Source organism: Coloeus monedula, assembly GCF_965178545.1.
Source record: "Coloeus monedula genome assembly, chromosome: 1".
Lineage (NCBI taxonomy): Eukaryota > Metazoa > Chordata > Aves > Passeriformes > Corvidae > Coloeus > Coloeus monedula.
The window spans coordinates 42,907,669-42,927,591 of NC_138781.1; the positions used below are offsets into that span (position 1 = coordinate 42,907,669).

General features: G+C 39.7%; 1 protein-coding gene across 5 annotated transcripts in view; it reads right to left on the reverse strand.

Annotated features, from left to right (window-relative positions):
- SNRK (SNF related kinase) overlaps positions 1-18,748 on the reverse strand; it is a 38,693-nt gene extending 19,945 nt beyond the window's left edge. The window contains exons 1-4 of one of the 5 annotated variants that reach the window (XM_082283635.1): positions 18,497-18,748; positions 16,361-16,404; positions 8,075-8,167; positions 6,041-6,734 (exon numbers count right to left, since the gene is read on the reverse strand). In XM_082283635.1, coding sequence (XP_082139761.1) covers positions 6,041-6,629 — 589 coding nt within the window. In that variant the 5' untranslated portion in view covers positions 6,630-6,734; positions 8,075-8,167; positions 16,361-16,404; positions 18,497-18,748. Of the gene's footprint in view, positions 1-6,040; positions 6,735-8,069; positions 8,168-16,324; positions 16,405-18,496 lie in introns of all 5 variants that reach the window. The other 4 variants (XM_082283633.1, XM_082283634.1, XM_082283632.1 and 1 more) reach the window with 4 other exon arrangements.
- Between the last annotated feature and the right edge of the window lie 1,175 nt (positions 18,749-19,923).

Consider the following 19,923-nt stretch of genomic DNA (forward strand, 5'->3'; position numbering starts at 1 on the left):
TCTGGTGAAACAGTCTGTTCTAAGTTATCTTGCTTGACTAAGACACAATCATCAGTAACTAAGTCTTATCTTCAGAAGTGATTCCTATTTTCATTCAGTCTGGCAAACCAGTACTCGTACTCTGGATGCCCCAACATAAGGAGGACACGGACCTGCTGCAGTGAGGAGGCCATGAAGATGATCAGAGGGCTGAAGCACCTCTCCTATGGAGAAAGGCTGAGAGAGTTGGGGTAGTTTAGCCTGGAAAAGAGAAGGTTCTGGGGAGACCTTAAAGCACCTTCCCGTACCTAAAAGGGGCTACAGGAGAGCTGGAGAGAGACTTTTTCCATGGGCATGTGGTGATACAACAAAGGCCAATGGCTTTAAACTGAGAGAGGGCAGGTTTATATTGGATATTAGGAAGAAATTCTTCACTGTTAAGGTGGTGAGGCACTGGAACAGGTTGCCCAGAGAAGTTGTGGATGCCCCACTGGCTGTCAGTGCTCAAGGCCAGGCTGGATGGGGCTCTGAGCAACCTGGTCTAATGGGAGGTGTCCCTGCCACAGCAGAGGATTGAGAATACAACCCAACTTTAGGGTCCCTTCCAACTCAAACCATTCTATGATTTCATGATTTTTCCCTGAAGTCAATAGCATGGGTTTTGCTGGTTAAGTAAAACCACTAAAATACAAACAGTTGTTCATTTCTTCTTTTTAGTAACTAATGCATCTCAAATTTCAATAAGGGGATTTTAACTGAAAACACCACCACTGAAATGTCTTACTGAACACATGCCACTGCCTTTATTCCAAAATGGCCTGTTTTACTCCAAATCATCAGTTCTGCATTTAAAAATATGATCTATCTCATGTCCTTTGGTGTCTGTTGTTTAGCTTCCAAAAAGTTACTAATCTATATTAAGAAACTAAACTAAACCAACATTTTCTGCATGAATTCTAATACTACTGCTCCCGAAAATAATTAGCCAGAATAAAACCCAATATTAATTAAATATAAAAGGAAGTTTTCTTCTTTATAAACATGTTCTCAAAATCATTGGACATATCAAAGTCTATACAGCACATGTACATGTTTCACTGCAATGACTTTGTTCTTTTTTTGGTATATAAAGACAGTTTGCTCCTTGTATCTTAAAAATTCTTCATATTTTCTGATGGACTATCTTTTCCTACACATTTTAGCTGTATAATGTATAATTTGTACTTTATTTATAAAAAATTAACATCTGAGTACATGATTTACACATGAATGCAAAACTTGGGCATCTGGTTTATAGCTAGGTAGTACGCTACTGATTTTGGTCCCACCAGATCTGTGTTGCCAAATTAGTCAGCCACAGGCTGGAAATAATCTGAGTACTCATTTGAAAGATACATGACATTAAGCTTCCTGGCTGTGGAAATGTATTCATGATAACGAAGCCTTGCTCCACAACAGCAGCTTGAAATACTATGAAAACAGTTCTCCCATAAACACAGCAATGTAACTATATCCCTATACTTAAATTGCAGTTTAGCTGATATGGCAGTAACTGAAGCCTATCTTGACAGCTTCTTCTCTGTAGTTTTACTTGGATAAATTATTCTTTGCTTCACCCAGCAGTTCACTGGTGAATGCATGAAAACTTGCATAAAATAATCCAGAACAGAACATAAATTATACTTCATAAATATTAGCTTGCTCAGATTTACTGAGAAGTTATCAGGATCCCAGATTCGCACAGTTCACTGCAGCCCCATCACATCAAAGCTTCACTTCTGAACACAAGGCTCAAATCGCTGCAGCATAACAGCCTCAATTTTAAGCACTAAAAGTGTTTTTTTGTCAATACAATAATTAGACTGGGGGGGGGGGGGGGGGGGAGAACCAAAGGATAGCATACTGCATGAAAACTGAACTCCTCTTTCATTAGAAATAAACTTTACTACCTGCATACAAATTGCCACAGAACATAAATTCTTTGTTATCCTCAAGATTGTCATGTCTTTATGAGGAACATCTTGCAACCATTCTCTTTGTGTTGCTGTGATGACAGACTGCAGTGCTAAGTAACTGTGATGGTAACTACAGTGTTACTTGTGCATTACAGTACTTTTCTAAAGGCCAGTGCTCAACTATGGTAAGTATACAAAATTCCAATGCTACAATCTGAATTTGCCCATTTCTCATCCCCAGAAGAATGAATTTACTCTGCAAATGTTTCCATGCATCTGCAAAATCCCCAACTACATTAATACAAACCTATCACAAGTGTCTGTGTCTTCCAGCGTTACTGTAGCCTACACAGCACTTCACACTTTGTAGAGATGCCAAAATAGAACTTGCCCTCTGCTGAATCAACTAATCTGAAAAACTCCAACTAAATTTCATCACCTAGGAACGAGGCAATTTCTATTTATTTAATAATCCAATCTCTGCTGATGCTGGTAGAGCAAGAGGAAGAGTACTACCAGAAGCACACTATTCTTTCTCATCTGTAGTTATCAACTTTTAAATACTGATGGAATTCACAGTATCACACCACTGCTCCAGACAGAACTCTGATCTGTAGTAGCATGTCCATTTAATTTAGGAAATGAACTTTATGTCCAACAACAGTCCTCCCACTTTCCTCTGATTAGAACAAATTTTAATTAAGTATGAAAAAAAGATGGGAAACTACAAGCAACAGAACTTCTCATTATCTAACTCACTCAGCTTTTTGAAAAGCCCTGGGAACATATATCATTGCCCAATATTCCTCTTGCATCATTATAACTACAGCTTTAAACACAAAAGGAAATGAGAGACCTAAATTAACTAGGCTCTTTTCAAGTGTGCAGATTTTCAAGTGACATCACAAAGGGCAGATTAATCCCTCAACTAGCTGAAACAGTTATGTTTTCATAAAGCAAGCTTTTCTATTACCTTTATTAAGCATATAATTTAACAAAGATTTGCCCTAAATATTTCAGCTGTTTGTTGAAACAAAATATAAATTATCTTCCTTTATATACTCATTCTAATATTATTCGTAAGAGATCCAAAAGCCATGTTTGTGGCAAAGTCTTTGGCCAAAAAAACCCCATCATATACCCCAATTGATTTTTCTTGCAGTGATTTTTGCAACGATTTTCCATAAATAAAAACAGGTGTGGGGTTTTAAAAATATAATGAATGCAAATGTACCTTAATATGCACAGAGTGTAAAAGCAGGGGAATCCATTTCAATTTGTCATTTTAGTGAACTGAGTTGGATTTCAAGTGGTCAGATTCTCACAAGGGGGCATGACCATGTAAGTTGCACTGGGGAAAGCATGACCCCCTTTTTACTAAGGAACAAGTTTTAAGATTGGTTCAGCTGTAATCTAATTTCATCCTAACTGGCAGAAAAATCTCTGCCATTGTCAGTCACTATTATTGCAATATTAATAGCCCCATTCAGCCAACAGCTGAATGAGTTCACAGCACTCCACCACTATTTCAAGCTAAATATACACACCTTGCACATTACTGGCATCACAATGTAACTGATGCAATTTCTGTCTTGAAAATTTCTACTTCTGAATTTATACATACACCTAGTCCACAAGTACAACCTCATCCTAGCATGAAAGTTTATCTTTCAAGTTTGCAGAAGCTGATTTCTCAGTTACATAATGACATTTTTAGTGATAAATTTCCTAAACTTATGTTTAGGATTTCTTAGGGGGAAGAGGGCTTTAAAGAAGGCCCTACTTTTTCTTCCCCCACAATCTCTGTGCTTAAAATACATAAATCATATTTAGAAAACTTGTATAGTGTATCTTACCTTTTTACCCACAGTTAGAAAAGGAAAATCCAGACCCTTCAAGGTCATCACCTTATTGGAATCTTGTAGTAAATGTTGGTATTTTTACTCTTTTAACAGACAGTACTTCATAGAGAACTTGTATTGCATTACAAAGTGATGAAAAACATGCCACTAAAATGTTAGGATACAAACACTGCAATTGGTCAACTAGGATAGAAGTTTTAAGTATCCAGTAGCTGAGACAGCATGGGGAATAAGTAAGCAAAAACTAACCCCTGATGTGTATTTAAATATTCTCCGAAATAGAAGATAATTGGCATCCTTAGACACCAGTTAAAAAGAATTTAATTTTTTCCTAATTTTTCTACTTTTCACATCAATCCATTCCATATTAGCCAGACTTCCCCCTCTATGAATCCATTCAAAAATTTTCTTTTAGTACTATTCAGAAGTTTACCTCCCTAATTGTTTACAAAGTCCTATAACAAACATTATTACATTTATGATTAAGAGGTCCAAAGCATGCTTTATTAACGATGTAATTCAATTTGGACCATCTGGTCATAATGCTCCTAATTCCCCCTCCCCCATTAATCTCCACACACCACCTTTTTCCCAAGCATCTTCAACTGGGCAGCAATATCAAAACTTAATTTTTTGCTCATCCTCCAAAATTTGACCACAATTCCATTTTTCAAGAAAAAATTCACATAAGGCACTGTACAGAATATTTAACAAATGCACTTTTCTATCTTGTTTTGAAAGCTACAACTATCAATTACACTCATGTTTCCGAAAATTCTCAAAATAAAAAGACACAGGAGAACACAGAACAACTTAGGAGCTCTAGTTGGCCACTAATAAAACCAGAACCACTCATCTAAAACATCTGTCTCTAAATAGAAATAATTTTGTAAAGTATCACTCCAGCATCAACATGGATTTGCAAACCCAGAAATAACAGCGATCCAAAATTCCTTTCAAGTCCAGAAAACCCAGAAAAACAACACCTATTCAAAGTCAGAAGCCATGAAGTGTTATTCAAATGTTTAGGCAAAGACTATAATACCTGATAGCTGAAAATATTTGTATTTAAAAATAATGCAAGAATTGTAGTTCAACAGTTTTGTATACCTGTCAGCACACAAAATTAGCTGCTTGTTTACCTCAGGAAAATTAGCAAAAACCCGGACAACTCTGTATTAATTTAAACCATCACTACAGTCACTACTATGAAACATAAAACACACACAGCCATGTACGGAGTCCTAATGGGTGCTATTAACACCTGTGAAAGTATCAGATACTGAGCAAACAAGAACAAGAGGCATGTTGACTACCAGAAGCCATTTTTGAAGCACCGTTTGGAATTATAGGTACCTACACCTGCTGGAGAAGTGACCTGTACCTCACTCATGTACCTCAGCTAAGATTTAAGCAATCTATATGACTACAGGACAATATTCAGTGACCCTATCAATGTTTACAGCTATTCTAAAACGACTGAAAATTACTTCTACTAGAATAAGCAGTAGACCCAAGAAAGACAGTAAGAGAATTATATGTAGTAGTCCACCCTGCACGCTCCGCTTTGCAGCTAGAAACATGCAGACTCATTTACACATGACTGTTTCTTTTCCTTTTTATACACTCAGGAGCAACTGGGAACTCATCTGCTACTTTCACTTCTCAGACAAAAAAAGGGCAGAGAAGGGGTAGAGGGAGATGAAGCTTTCTTTAACTCCCTGTCTCCTCCTTTGATAGCTGAGTTAGTAGTTGATACAAATGGCTTCCCACCACCTTGCAGCAGAACGTGTAAGCAGCCTGGGCTCACAATGCTATTCTTACATGGCTAAATGGAGCAAAGAATATCACCGGTGGTTGGGTACAACAGAGTGTGGGTCACATTAAAAATAAATTCCAAACAGGCAACTTTTCCGAAAAGAAGATGGGCTCTCTCTAACAAAGTATTTACAAATATACCCATTACATCCACATTATGATTAATAAAAAAAAAATTACAATGTATACAATTGCATCATTTCATACAAAAAGAACTTTTAAGCATTTTTGAGAATGTTTTGAGTATCTCCTTCAAACAAGAGCTGCTCCAGCAGTAACTCATCCACAGCTCATCCAGGTTATATTACTTCTTGCCAATTAGCTGGCTTCCACATATGGCATTATCTTGAAACAGAAAACAGAGGTACAAGATCATGGTATTTACGTTTGTAGATTACTGGTTCAACTCAAAGTGGACATACATACCCACTGCTGGTGCATCATATTCATCCCCAAGTAAAATTTCAGGAGCAGAATAGGCAAGAGATCCACAGCTTGTGGTGAGCTTCTTTCCAGGCTGAAATTTGTTGCTGAAGCCAAAATCAGTCAATTTCACAAGTCCTTGTTTTTCAAAGAAAACCACATTCTCAGGTTTTAAGTCTCTATGGACTACATGCAGTTTATGGCAGTAGGATATAGCATGAACTATCTGAGCGAAGTATTTTTTTGCCAGATCCTCATTGAGACCTTCTTCATGTTTCATGATGTAATCAAACATATCTCCGCCATCCCCTAGCTCTAAGATGAGATACAGTTTCGTCTGGGTGTCAATCACTTCGTACAGCCGCACTATGTTGGGATGCTGCACTAATTTCATGCACCTGACTTCTTGAAAGAGATGCCCAGTGGCGAGAGTGTCCAGTTTGGTCTTGTCAATGACTTTTACTGCTACTTTTTCACCCGTAAAGACATGCCGAGCAAGTTTGACCACAGCAAAATGGCCTCTGCCTAAAGTTTTATCCAAGTCATACAATCCTGCAATTTTTCCATCATATCCTCGTTTGAAGCCTGCCATTCTGTTTCAGAAGATGAAATAATGTTCAAGCTCTTTGGAAACGTGGTATTTTCATACAAGTGTATCTGATGCAAATAAATAGTCCATAATCACTGCCAAGCATACCTAAGAATAAAGAGACAAGATTATATACTTGTATAAGAGTAAGCAAAATTATTATCCTGTAATTACCCCAAGTTATATTAGCAGATTACTACAGATTATTTATTAATAATCTTCAGGAATTTCTGCAATAAGCCAGGCTGTGCTAACTTGCAGATTTCTGACATCACATTATCAGTATGCTTGAAGGAAGTGAGTTTCAACACTGCAATAATGAAAATTTGTCCCAAATTCAGTGGTCTTCATTGTCTTGAGTCAGAAACCTTTCAGGCAGCACTTGAAGAAATCGGTATTATAAGGACGGTTAAAATTGGCTAAGATGAAATATGTAACTTTTCCAGATACATTATGAAACAGCTGGGCAGCACAGAATATCAGCAAAAGGAACATACTTCATACATCTCATTTTTGGCACATCCCTTCACACTGCACATCCAACAGCTCTAATACAAAGTTCTGATGACATGACTTGGGACTTCTACCTCCTCCCTTTTAACAGCTTTCTGTTTAGAAAAGCTCAGAGTGACATACAATACTTAATTTTGTTACTCTAATTAGCTTGAGCATTATCAATAAATACTATAATTACAGCAAATGAACAAAGCTTTAAAGGCTGAAATGAAACATTTGGGTTGGATGTACTTACTGCAAATAAAATATCTTGTTAAATATTTTGACTGAAGTTATACAAACTGGTGATAAAAAGTTTGGAGGTAGGCTGCATATGTTCAGCAGTCCTAGGAATGAGTGAGGAGAAGGGGAAGAAGAGTGGGAAGGAAAGCAGAGAAGACTCCGGAGTTCAGCTTTTTTGTACTGAATTCCTGCTCACTAGGTGTTTAGCATTTAAGCAAACAAGACCCAACTTATAAAATATTAAATGTTCAAAACTGATTTTGAAGGTCTTACGTCCCATTGTCACAGAAAACCTCCCAAAACCTTTTCCTGCATTGTAAACAGATTGATGTTTAAATAAAAAATTGTAGCTATCAAAAAGCTAACCACTTCTCCAACTTTGAGTGCAAGATAGAAATATGTAGTTAGAAGTATGAAAATTAAATGGCTCATTGCCAACTCTAAAATACAGAAAACATAGCTCTTTAGAATATATTTTCAGTTTCAAAACTGAACTTCAAAAAGATAATCTTTGAAAAGGAAGCTGGGAAACAAACAGACCCTTACATTAGTTATTCTCAAGTTGAAATGTAAGCTTTAGATTAAAAACACTCCCTGCTAAACAAGTTATTTCACAGACAGTGAAACTAATGAACCTGGTTTCGTATTAATTCAATTACAAGGCTGGGGGTCCTATGAGGATTCTCTGATGTTTAACAAGCTCACCTTACCGCTTCTCTCAGCTGGAGCCATGATATAACCTCTTCACCATCCAACTGTCTGCTTCCACAAAACACATAGAATTCAGTTTGAGACCTCCACCCCTGTGAAATTTAAATGAAATCAATTAACTTCCAAAACTTCATAACCTAGACAAGGAACAGAGTTAAGTATAACAAGCATTAATAAAATAACAAACAATATAAACACTGAGGTTTGGGGTTTTGCGTTTCTTTAAAGATAGTCATCAAGCTTTAACAAACTTCTCTGGGTTTTTTGTTGCTGTATGCACCCTTTCATTCTGCTGTTAAGCACTATGCTTCACATGCTCTTTCAAAAACCACTCCACTAGAAGATGGTTGGCATATCTACTTCCCATACTGCTCATCTTAACAGAGTTTCCCCTAGCATTCCCATGTAACACCCTCCCATCCTTATTCAAAAAAGCACAAAACTGAATTAAAGCATTCTACATTAAATCAAATGCCTGTGTCAAACACTCTCCTACCTGGTAGAAACTATTATAGGATGCATGGGGAACAACATAGTACAATGGCAAATGCAACAATAAACAGCAGAACTCTCCTTATCTTTCAGAGATTCAAAAACTTCTTTACATTTGAGAGCAGTGGGCTTGTGTTTAATAGCACTTGATGGATTCCACCCCACCCCTCTCTGTGAAAGAGGGCAGGTGCTTTATTAAAGCATGTGAATTTTTAGCATCAAGAACATACTGCAGCAGAGATGAATAGCTTAACTATGTTCTATGAGAAGAACCACTTCCTCCTGTTTGTTTTTAATCTCCTGATAATTTGTGCATCTTCTCATTCACCGTCTGTTCCAAAACAAGAACTATCATACTCCATTTACCTTGCCTCAAGCAACTCACAGCATTTCCTCCCTCCTAACTTCAGTTCAATCTTGTTCCAGTCCTAGTCTATCGTTCCTTTTGCAGAGGTTATTCCACAGGCTTCAGCATTCCTCTCACCCTTCTCTACTCATTTTTGGTTTGTTCTATTCTACTTTCTTAGGCCAGTTTGAGGGCTTTTTCACTACTACTGTGCACTGACAATGTTTTCAAGCAATGCTTTACTGTTTAGTTGTATAATGTTCCATCTTACTGACCTAACCCCAACATGGAGACTAATGAAAAACGGTCCATGCACACACATAAACCACCTAATCTTAGCCTGTATGAAGCAATAGGGGATATATTAATCAGCTGTGCCCAATATGGTTGTGCAACTCCAGAGTCTCACTCCTAAAGGGATTGCCAGAATTTTAAAAAACCCCCAACAACAACAAAAAACCCCACACAAACATGCTTTATAGTACTGCTGTCTCCAGAGCATCCTAATCGGACTCCTGCTTCTAGATTAAAGAAATTAAAGGAAAACTGGAGCACACAAATTAAAGACAACCTGTCTGAATTTAACTGCAACACTCAGCAGTAAGGAAAGAAGATTTATGCTCATTACTTTGTTCACTTGGCACATTCTTAACCATCATTGTACAAACTCAACAAGTGATTTAACTCTAAATCACAGATTACACATAAATATCAGCCTGTCAACAGAATTCCAGCAAAAAACAGTTATGCTTAAGCCACGAAGAAATGTATCAGAGAGTAATCAACAGGGTAAGAGATTACAGAAACGGAAGATAAATTACATTTACTAATGTTGCAGCCCCATAAGCTGTAATAAAATTAATGCATATTCATTAACAATTTAACTTAAAGTCTCCACAATAACAGACCAACTAACCCTTAACTCCGTGGTTTTAAAATAAATCTGCATAGATGAAGCTCCCACGGCTAAATACAAGGATCTTAGATGCAACACATGGTTTGAACACACCAAAATTTAGAATTGTTCAGCAGTAGGAAGTGGATGCAAAAATGTCATAGTGTATATAGATACAAGCCTTGGTTACAATTTAAATAAGCCATGTAAAGGAGTGCAGTTGCCATAACAATACATTTCAGAGCAGTTTCTTTTTCTCAGTTTCTCTCAAGAGTAAGAAAGTATAATTTTGACAGTACTTAAGGATCAACTAAGAGCACATTTTCATAACTTTCAAGCTGGAGCCTCTTTGAGACCCCTCCTTTGTTTTTGTCTCCTTAGTTACAACAGTGGAACTTCTGGGGTTAATTACAGATGAAATCGCCAAACCTCTAGTTTTGCCATCACCCTCCAACACAGGATTACTTTTAATGATGGATCATTTCAGTGATCCAGTTTACAATGTGACCCCTCAAACATTTTGACCAAATGAAGGAGCTGCAGACTAAAGCAGATGACAAGCAAAGTTTCCACCAGCCACACTTTAGCAGCAAGCCAAATGACAACCTGAGAAAAAGCATTTAAGAGAGTTTTATCACATAAAATATTTACCTGTCTTTTCTTTCACATTATCTCAAATCCCTGATAAGTTCATTTTTCAGCATTAGAGTTTGGTTTTTCTAGTTGGTGAGTTCAGTAACCATTGGTAGTGTTTAATCCATGTGGCTAATTATGGTTCTAAAAATGCATTTTTCCCTAATTATACCAGAACTCAGCTACACCCCCAATACTCATTTTATGCAATGTAGACATGTACCAGTAAATAAATTCAGAACGGATCCTTCCTTCCCTAGAAGCTCATATACCTATGCCACAAAACACTGCAAACAGCCATTAATGGAGATCTCCAGGAGCTGTTTTGTAGTATCACATGCATCTTATTAAGAAGCTTAACAACAGTACTGTGATTCAACCATCTTTAAAAGATGGATGAATAGATCTGTTTAGAAAAAGGAGCATGTTTCAGAGACACTAATTTTTCTTTAAGCAATTCACCCTATTCAAAAAGTTTCATCAGATTATATACCGCATGTAAAACCAGCCTAGTTTATCTTACCCTAATGTGTGTATTAGCTTACTTTAGAAAATGAAGCTTCAAGGTCCCATTTAAACAAAATGTTGAAAAATTATCAATGCAAGGACTTCCCTGCATTATCAGGCTAACAGACATGAAAGCTGAAGTAATCCTCACTGGGACTCATCCGTCCACAGACAGCTAACCATTCCTGTCTCCCTTCTCGATAAATAGAGATTCAGTCAACACAGATAAGAGTCTGTGATAAAACAAAGTACGCCCTAAAGCAGATAGCCAAATAGATCAAATTAATCATTTCTTAAAAGCACACACTTTCATTTTCTGTAACAGGAGTTTAGAATGAATAGTTCAGTGGATGCATACATTATACACATCCACCAGATAGATTAAAGAAGTTTCTTTTTACCCTTTTTCTCCTTTTGCTCTCTTTTGTCTCAGATAAGTTTTTTTACCCTTTTTCTCCTTTTGCTTTCTTTTGTCTCAGATAAGTAACAGCATCTACTCCAATTATTTGTATTTGTATCTTGAGAGTAAGACTTACGTTGATAGTGTTCCTAGAAACACTAAATCCAAAATTTGACATAAATGGAATATGGAGATTCAGAAGCAATTTCTTTTCACTCTGAAAGGAATTTGTACAAATCATCAGAATCTGAGAGCAAATTGAAGGACATATTAACTCAGTAAACAAAGTGCAAGTATGATTTTTCATTTTTTTTTCAATATTTCCTCCCAGTTTTTATCTGCTATCCTAACATAAGGTATCTTTACAGGCTAATCCACAAACCTTTAAAAACAGTCTATCTTGTTACTATATGAGCCACTACTGGCACTGTTATACCTTCACTAATGTGTCAATCTGCTTTCCCCCAGAAGGTTTTTTACCACCTTCTTTTTGGTATAAGGGAGCACCAACACACTAGAAGCAGGTAAAAGGCATTGCAAGAGTGACATGTGAAGAATGTGTACACTCAATGCATATCACATGCTCTGAAAACTTGTCATTACTCGACTCCTCCAGCGTACTTCAAACTTCTTAAGCTCCTAGTACCCAGTGTTTCTTGAATATTCAAGACTCACTATGGGAGTCAGGATCCCAGGAAAGTGTATTCTCCTTCTGTTTGCATACACAGGTGTCATGGTCCAGCAGAGCCCTTCCTCCTCCACCCTCCTATGGCCTAAGCTTTCACAACCACCATTTAAAGTTACTCAAAGAAATCATGGCAATCTATACCTGCCCTACAGCCAAACATTTTGTAGATGCAGCATTTTTGGGGGGTGGAGGAAGACACAATTCACAGTAGCAGCTGTATTACAACTCAGCCTTTATATACACAATGCCCTCTAAAGCTTTATTTTCCACTTTACATGACTGCACCACAGCATACACACATATCTTCCCTTTCACTGATGACAAACCCCATGAACTCTCCTGCTCCAAGTGAGTTCCACAACAAAATACTACAGGAGATTTTTTTCAAGGTGTACATGTTCTTTTATTTTCCTATTAGGCCTTAGTGTCAGAAACCAGCTCATACTGTGTTACTAAAATGTCAAGATGTATCAGCAGACCTCTCTACTATTCAGCATTGGCTACCCCTAAAATGATGAAGATCATGATGAAGAGTTATCAAGTAATGCTGTATTTCAAACATAAAAAGAAGAACTAACCTGAACAATTTAATTGTATTCCTTAGTTTTAAACAGTATATAGTATTTTGCTCTGAAAATATATAAGAGGTGCCAATTGCTGATGAAGTTTTGCCATTCTAAACACTTGGGAAATCTCTAGCAAAATTTTTATGTTTCATTGTTTTGGAATGTATTGCAGGCATTAGAGCTACTTATGTCTAGCCTTAACTCTTCTTAGAACTGAAATAAAAGCAAAATGCTAACAAGAATTCTTAAACTCTAAGGTCCATTATTCAGTGAACAGCCAGCAGCAGAAATATTTGGCAGGTCAATAAACTTGGTAAAACATTGCTCCTGGACCAACAAAATGTTGGAGGATGGGAAGGGTAGGTAGCGCTATTATAGATTTGAGAAGAAAAAAGTTACTAACAGCATTTTGTAACAGAAAGATGAGAGCCTGCATGACCTGAGTTCTAAGATCAAGACACTTTGAGACAGATCCAGTGCATGAGAAAAAGAAAATTTACAAGATACAACACATGATTCAGGATATCATCAATTAAGAACATATTTATTTCTTAGATGAAGAACTCCCAAACTTTCAGACCTATAGATCGCTGTCTACCATCTATTTTCTTGAAGATTAGTGCAGCCACATCAAGCATACAGTTAAAGCTTTCCTCTTTCATAAAGCTAAGCTGTCATGAGTGGTCTGCAGAACACTAGAAAACAGCACACTAAAACTTGAGAACTGTGTTGCAGAAACTCCACCACATAATTGGTATCTGTGTGAGAGTCATCTTCAATACAGACAACTTAAAGAAGCCACGGGATCTGAGTTGGTCCTTCAAGGCCTCCACTTTAAAAGTCAAGAATATCCATTTCCTTTTTCTTTCAAAGCAGGTGAATGAGAAAAAATACAGACAACACTGATGTACAGATTGCAAAGCAACAGTGAGACAGTAGTAATAACAGCAAGATTATGATTACAGGCTAGAAACCAAACCTATTAAGAAGACAGATGCATGAAGACTGATGGACTACAATTCACTAACAAACCCATCACCGGTAGTTACTGGCACTGGTTCCAATTGTGAAATATGTTAAAAGCCTAAAGTACTTTCACAACCTTGCTGATAATCGCTGCAGTTCACAAGGTACTTTCCATTTCTAAGAGGAGGTATTACAAAAGACAAATACAAGCGCTACCCTATGGATTCAAAAACTCAGCAATAGCTTTACACCATTTAAAGTCCTAACACCAGCTACAGCTCCAAAAGCAATTAATCTCATGTATCTGTTTTCCTTTTATGCCTACTCTTGAAGGCCAGTATGTAGCTAAAGAAAAAAGCAATAGAGACACTACCCTGTCCACGGTAGCAGAGGCTTCAGCAATACAGCACTTCAGCTCTGAAGCTGCTCCTAAAGTATTATTGCATAGAAAAATACCACATCTTCCCAAATGGCCACACCTTGTAAATTATCTTCTACATAATAGTATGTGATAACATCTTTTAAAAGGACTTGCTCCAAGTTCTGTGATACCTGCTAGTACTTTCTTTCTGTATCTGTAAATCAGCAACAAAACTTTGTTCAGACCCTGTGATGTCATACTATATAAAAAAAATTAATTTCAATTGAAATTCTCGTATTTTGCAGTTCCCACTAGCAGAAATTTTTTGCTCAACTATAGAAAATTAGCATGGGTTTCTTAGCTACAGACATTCATACATCTAACCAACCAGATCTGGTATTTCAGTCAACACTTGTACAAGTAACAGAGATAACTCAGGGTAGTTGGACTCCCTAGCCCAAAATTATACTTTTCCAAGCTTGATAAACAGTATCCAAGTAGATTTTTGAAGATTTTTAATATTATGAATCCCATCACATTTTCCTTTTTTACTTCTTTTTTCTTCCCCCAAAATAACGAGGAACATGAAACTGATGCAGAAATATTTTGCATATCAGGTGATTCATGACAGTACCACCATCTTTTAGACAGGACATTAAATCTTTATTTCCAGGAAACTTATGACAGGACCTTTACAGAAAGCAGACAACTCAGACTTCTCCACCAAACTAAACTTTTAGAGGAGCTGCTTCATCTACTCCATGTTCATGAACTCCCAGAATTGTTTCATCTTTTTCAAATGTCTATTTATTAACATTACCACATAATTTTGTCATGCCAGGGGCAGTGCAGCCAAGACCATTAACGGGAGCTCTAAACATTCCCCCATTCATCAGTGAACACTTAGGTGTGGCATAATATTTCAATGTTAGCATGGTTTTAACATCTACATCTTAGTTGTGTAAATTCAGAACCACAAACATGATTTTTATTCTGTATCAAGGGAGGCAAAAGCATCACATGCCATCTCAAACACAAATATTCAGATGCAAATATGTGTGCATACTCTCAGTACCTATTACAAACAATAATAATTTCTATTAAATTTCTTAACATCTTCAAGGTCGAATGTCAGATAGCTTCATTTGTTTAGCAATACATCTGGTAATATCAAATTCAAGTACTGAATTGACTTAAGTTGCCTCTATAGGACTGATGTTTTCCACGTAGGATACAAACTGCTTAAATCTCGATAAATAAATTGACTCCAACTTACAGTTACTCAGTTTCAATACCTTATTCTCATTCATAGCATCCTAAATTAGTTAGGAACAGCCAGACACCTGAAATTTGCCACGCTTCAACATAAACTAAGATTATGAAAGTCTAGGCTATCATCTCTCAAGTAAAGTTGGTTTAACTAGATAGGAGACTGCTGCAGAAAAACCCACAATGATACACAAAGAAAGAATAAAAACCAGGCTGTCAAATACAATGCAACATTTGTGTCCCAGCACTGTTGTAGAAGATCACTGTAACAGGGATTCAGCTTTTCAGAAAGTGAACATGCTCTGTTTTATACTTTGCAAGTATAATTATATCTCATTAACTTCTTCACATTGGTGACTCAATCAACTTATGTGTACTAGAATTCTGCCAGGGTGAGTTATCCTAGAATTGTAAGGGAATATACATTTTTTTCAAATCCTCTTAAGCTCTTATATAATACTGTTATGTGTATTAAAACAACAGGTACGTACACTATTATAGCAGCAGTAGCATTTCAGTCAAGTGCTTGAAAATAATGTGACACAGAAGATGGGCAGAACCTCACAGGCTACTAAAGTTAAGAGTTTATGCAATTTAATATTACTATATTCATTATAAACTGCAGTTCAGCCCTATATGTCTGATCTGAACCATGTTTCATTGCTTTCTTATTTTAAGACATAATCAGGAAACACTTTTAAATAGGAATGAACAGAAGTTCATCACTAAGTTTTACAGCTACAGCATTTCAGTGGAATTTTGAAAATCCAAGAAAAGAAGTGCATTATTTCCCAGGAGACACATTGTGAGGAAAAAACCTAGCTGCACCAGGATACTGTGCCCTTGAAAGCAAGGCAGGCTAAGCAACACAAAGGCGCTACTTTGGCATTACAGTTGCCAGCAGGATAAAAGAGACAATGATACACTGGAGGTGTAGACTGCAAAATAATTATTCAAGTATGATTCGAAGGCAGTTAGAAGAGACCAGGCTGGTCAGAACAGCAGACAAGATGACTACTGCAAGCAGAAGAACATCTGCAGTAGCATATTAGCATGCATACCTTTAACATGCTACTTCTTTAAAATAATCAGAAAGCAGACTATTTATTACAGTGCAACCACTCACACCACATAGCAGGATGATTCAAGGAACAGCAGTAACCTGTAGAGTGTCCAGCACTCGAACTGTACTTTCTTGCTTCTCAACTGTGTAAAATGAAAACAAAAACCATAACACAGTAAGTACACTTAAGATGCCATTTTCCCTTTTCCCTGTTTTTCATGAAAGCCTCAAGTGCGGATCATAAAAGATTCTCTTAAAAGAGCCAGATGAATCTGCTGTCTTAGATGCTACCTTGCCTACCAGGCAAAGCTCCAGCACTCAGGTTAGCTTCTCCTTCCAAACACTTGAAAAATCATATCATCATTCTACCACTTTTCTGGTCATTTAGAATATTCAGGAAAAATAAGAGGCAAGACTGGACTTTCTCCTCCTTAGCTTTTATTATTAAGCCCTCTAATCTGGATGTTGTATACACTAGAAGTAAAAGGAGCAGATATTAGTCTGTTTAAGTAAATATTTTGACATGTTTCACAAGGTAAAATTTGACTGCATTGTTTAGCGATGATTGTTAGTTCTTATTTGTTTCAGATTCCTTCCAAGGATCAGCAATAGTACAAAAACAACTACGAGCCAATTTCCCACTTTCTGTGATATATCTGCCAAAAAAACCCCACCATTCCTTAACCCAGCTTCTAATGGTGCATGCCTTGAAAGAAATGCTTAATTCTAACACAATAAACATTTGTGAGTAAACACTTTTATACAGATTTTGCTTTGCAGAGATTCGTTAAACTGGTCCTTCCCCAGAGCCTGAAGATCTAAATATATCCATAATAAACAACTCCAAAAAAGCAGCCGATATGACTAAGTAGTGACTGCACTACAGAGGGCAGGCGTAAGCACATTTGCATGCACTTCATTCATGCTAGATGGCTGAAAATCATACAATACACTTCAGCTGCTCCAGTAACTGTAATGGTACCACTGAAGAAACCACTTCTTTGCCCTCATCTACTCATAACAAGCTCTTGGAAGCAAGATGATCCATAAGAAACTATCTGTGAATAAGCAAAAACCCGAAGCTTCCTGTATGCATGTATCCCACATAAAGATTTCTCCTTCACAGGTATACTAGCATCTCTTACCAATAAAAACATCCAATCTGAAAATAGGTCACTTTTGTCACCAACCATCCTCTGGCCAATATAGGGAGTTTTGCCCTAGTGGATGTTCTCCAATACTTCATTCAGTCTACTTACTTAAAAAAAAACAAAAACAAAAACCCAAACCAACCAAAACAACACAAATAACAAAACCAACCACATGTATCTGTCCTTCAACTATTACACTGCACATCAACTATCCTTAAAAGTCACCTTCCATTAATTTAAGCATCTGGGTACCAAAACTCACCTGGCAAGAAGCACAAAGACTTCTGTGCCGGACCTTGCTAGTTATTCTACCAATTTCTATACTAATCTCTTGGCAGTGAATTCAACGTAGTAAGTGTACTGACAGCAGCAAAGCACGTACTGACAAAGAACGAGCAATACTTCCAGCCTCTGTCAGGAGGGGCACGCTCCAACCCTGGGCAGAAGGAGACGAAGGCAAACCTGTTGGCTACGCACCGGATACCGAGGGGCGAGATGCACCGTCATCCCCCTAAAACGCATCCGCGGCCGGACCGCGGGGTTGTCGCCTCACTTGTTTATTTTTTTTTCCCTTCCCAGCAACGGAACCTACGCGGCGGAGCCGTCACGGGCAGCAGCAGCGCAGGAGTGACGGAGAGACCGGTGTCACTCCGGTCACACGCGCGGGGCCGGGTGTCACCGCGGTCACACGGGGCCGTGTCGCACGGACGCTCTGCCGCGCCGGGGGCACGGGAGGCTCCCGGCATCCCGCCGTCCCCGCAGGAACACCCGCATCCCGGGAGCCCATCGTCCCCCGCAGGAATACCCGCACCCCGGGAGTCCGCCGTCCCTACAGAAACAACGGCTTCTCCCCTCCCTTCCCCAAGCCCTCCCCTCCAGCCCCGCCGGCACCGACACACCGACCTTCGGCGACGGCCAGCAAACGTCCCCTCCACCGCCTCCTCCTCCCCCTGGGCCGAGGCCGCCATTGGGCTCGGCCGGCTCCGGGAGGAACGGGAAGGCGCAGGGAGGGGGAGGAAGGAACCCACCACACCCCACCGGCCCAGCCTGAGCCGAACGCGGCCCAACCCCGCCGGCAACTTACTGCCCGCAGCGGCGGCGTCTCCTCGGGGCGCCGCGCCCCGCGCCGCCCCCTGCATGGGCAGCGCCCGCTGCGACTGCCCTCGGGAGCGGCGACGGGGACGGGGAGCTGAGCGCGGAAGGAAGGAGGGACAGAGAAGGGACAGAGAGAGTCCAAGAGCCGAGCGAGGAAGGTCGGCGGGGCTGCGGCAGGTCGCTCTCCTTGCCCGCGCTGCGCTCGGACGGGACCCGGCGCTGCGGCCGCTCCTGCTGCGCCTCCGAGTCGCGACTGACAACAACGGCCGCGGCTCGCGCGGGGCCGCGAGGGGCGGGGCGGGGCCAACGGACGCCCGCGCGCAGCCGCGCCTGCGCCGCGCGGCGGGGAGGGGAGGCCAGGCCGCGCGCCAAGCGCAGTCACGACAGGGGCCAATGGCGGTGAGGGGTGGGGGCGTGGGCAGGGGATGGAGCGCCTGAGGGGAGCGGAGCGGAGGGCAGTGCTCGGTTCGGTCCTCTCTGGGCTTCGCCTTCATGGAGGTTCTGAGCAATTCGCCCTAGAATAAAGAAAAATAAGAGCGAATAAAGGAAAATAAGGGCGAAGCGCTGAAGGTGTGAGGAGAGGGTGAAGAAGCCTGCGCGTCCGCCACCTGCGTGGCGGCGAGTTGGCGGCCCCCTGTGCCTCTGGAGGGGTCGCTGGGCTGGAGGGCTCGTTAAAGTCGTGAAAGGGCCACGCCTGTGATTCCTGGGTAGAAATAATAGCGTATAAATGAGAGTATAGGGATCACAGAATCAGTTAGATTGGAAAAGACTTCTGAAATCATCGAGTCCAACCTGTGACCGAACACCACTCCGTCAACCAGACCATGGCACGGAGTGCCACGTCCAGTCTTTCCTTAAACACCTCCAAGGACAATGACTCCACCACCTCCCCGAGCAGGGAATGGTGCCCCTTGTGTCCTGGGCAGCTGGCCTGGGTAGCAATGGTGTGAGGGCATCGAGGCACACTGCTGTTGGATTTCACTGTGGTGAGAAGGGTGGGAGCACAATGGATGGTGGAGGTCATCTGGAAGCAGGAAGAGTGAAAGGAAAGGATGGCAGTGAAGCTAGTAGTAGTAAACAGGCCGAGGAATGAGCCTGGCAGGGGTTTCAGAGCTTCCCTTTACACATACCTCTGTCACATCAGTTTCCCTGCACGCATACAAGGCCCTACGTGTAGTGAAGGCGAGGGAAACACCTCAAGTGGTTGTGCTACAGAAGCAGTCAGGCTAAGTGTGTGCTAAGAGGGATGAGCAAAGTGGTTGCTTGGAACATCAGAAATAATGCAAGAATTTCCTCTGAAGATCAAGGAAGGAAAATCTTTGAATAGCCAGGAAAATAAAAGACTTGAAAGTGGCACTTTGAAAAGTGCCCTGGTTTTTTTTCCAATAGAAATGGCCAGTCAAGATATATGAAGAG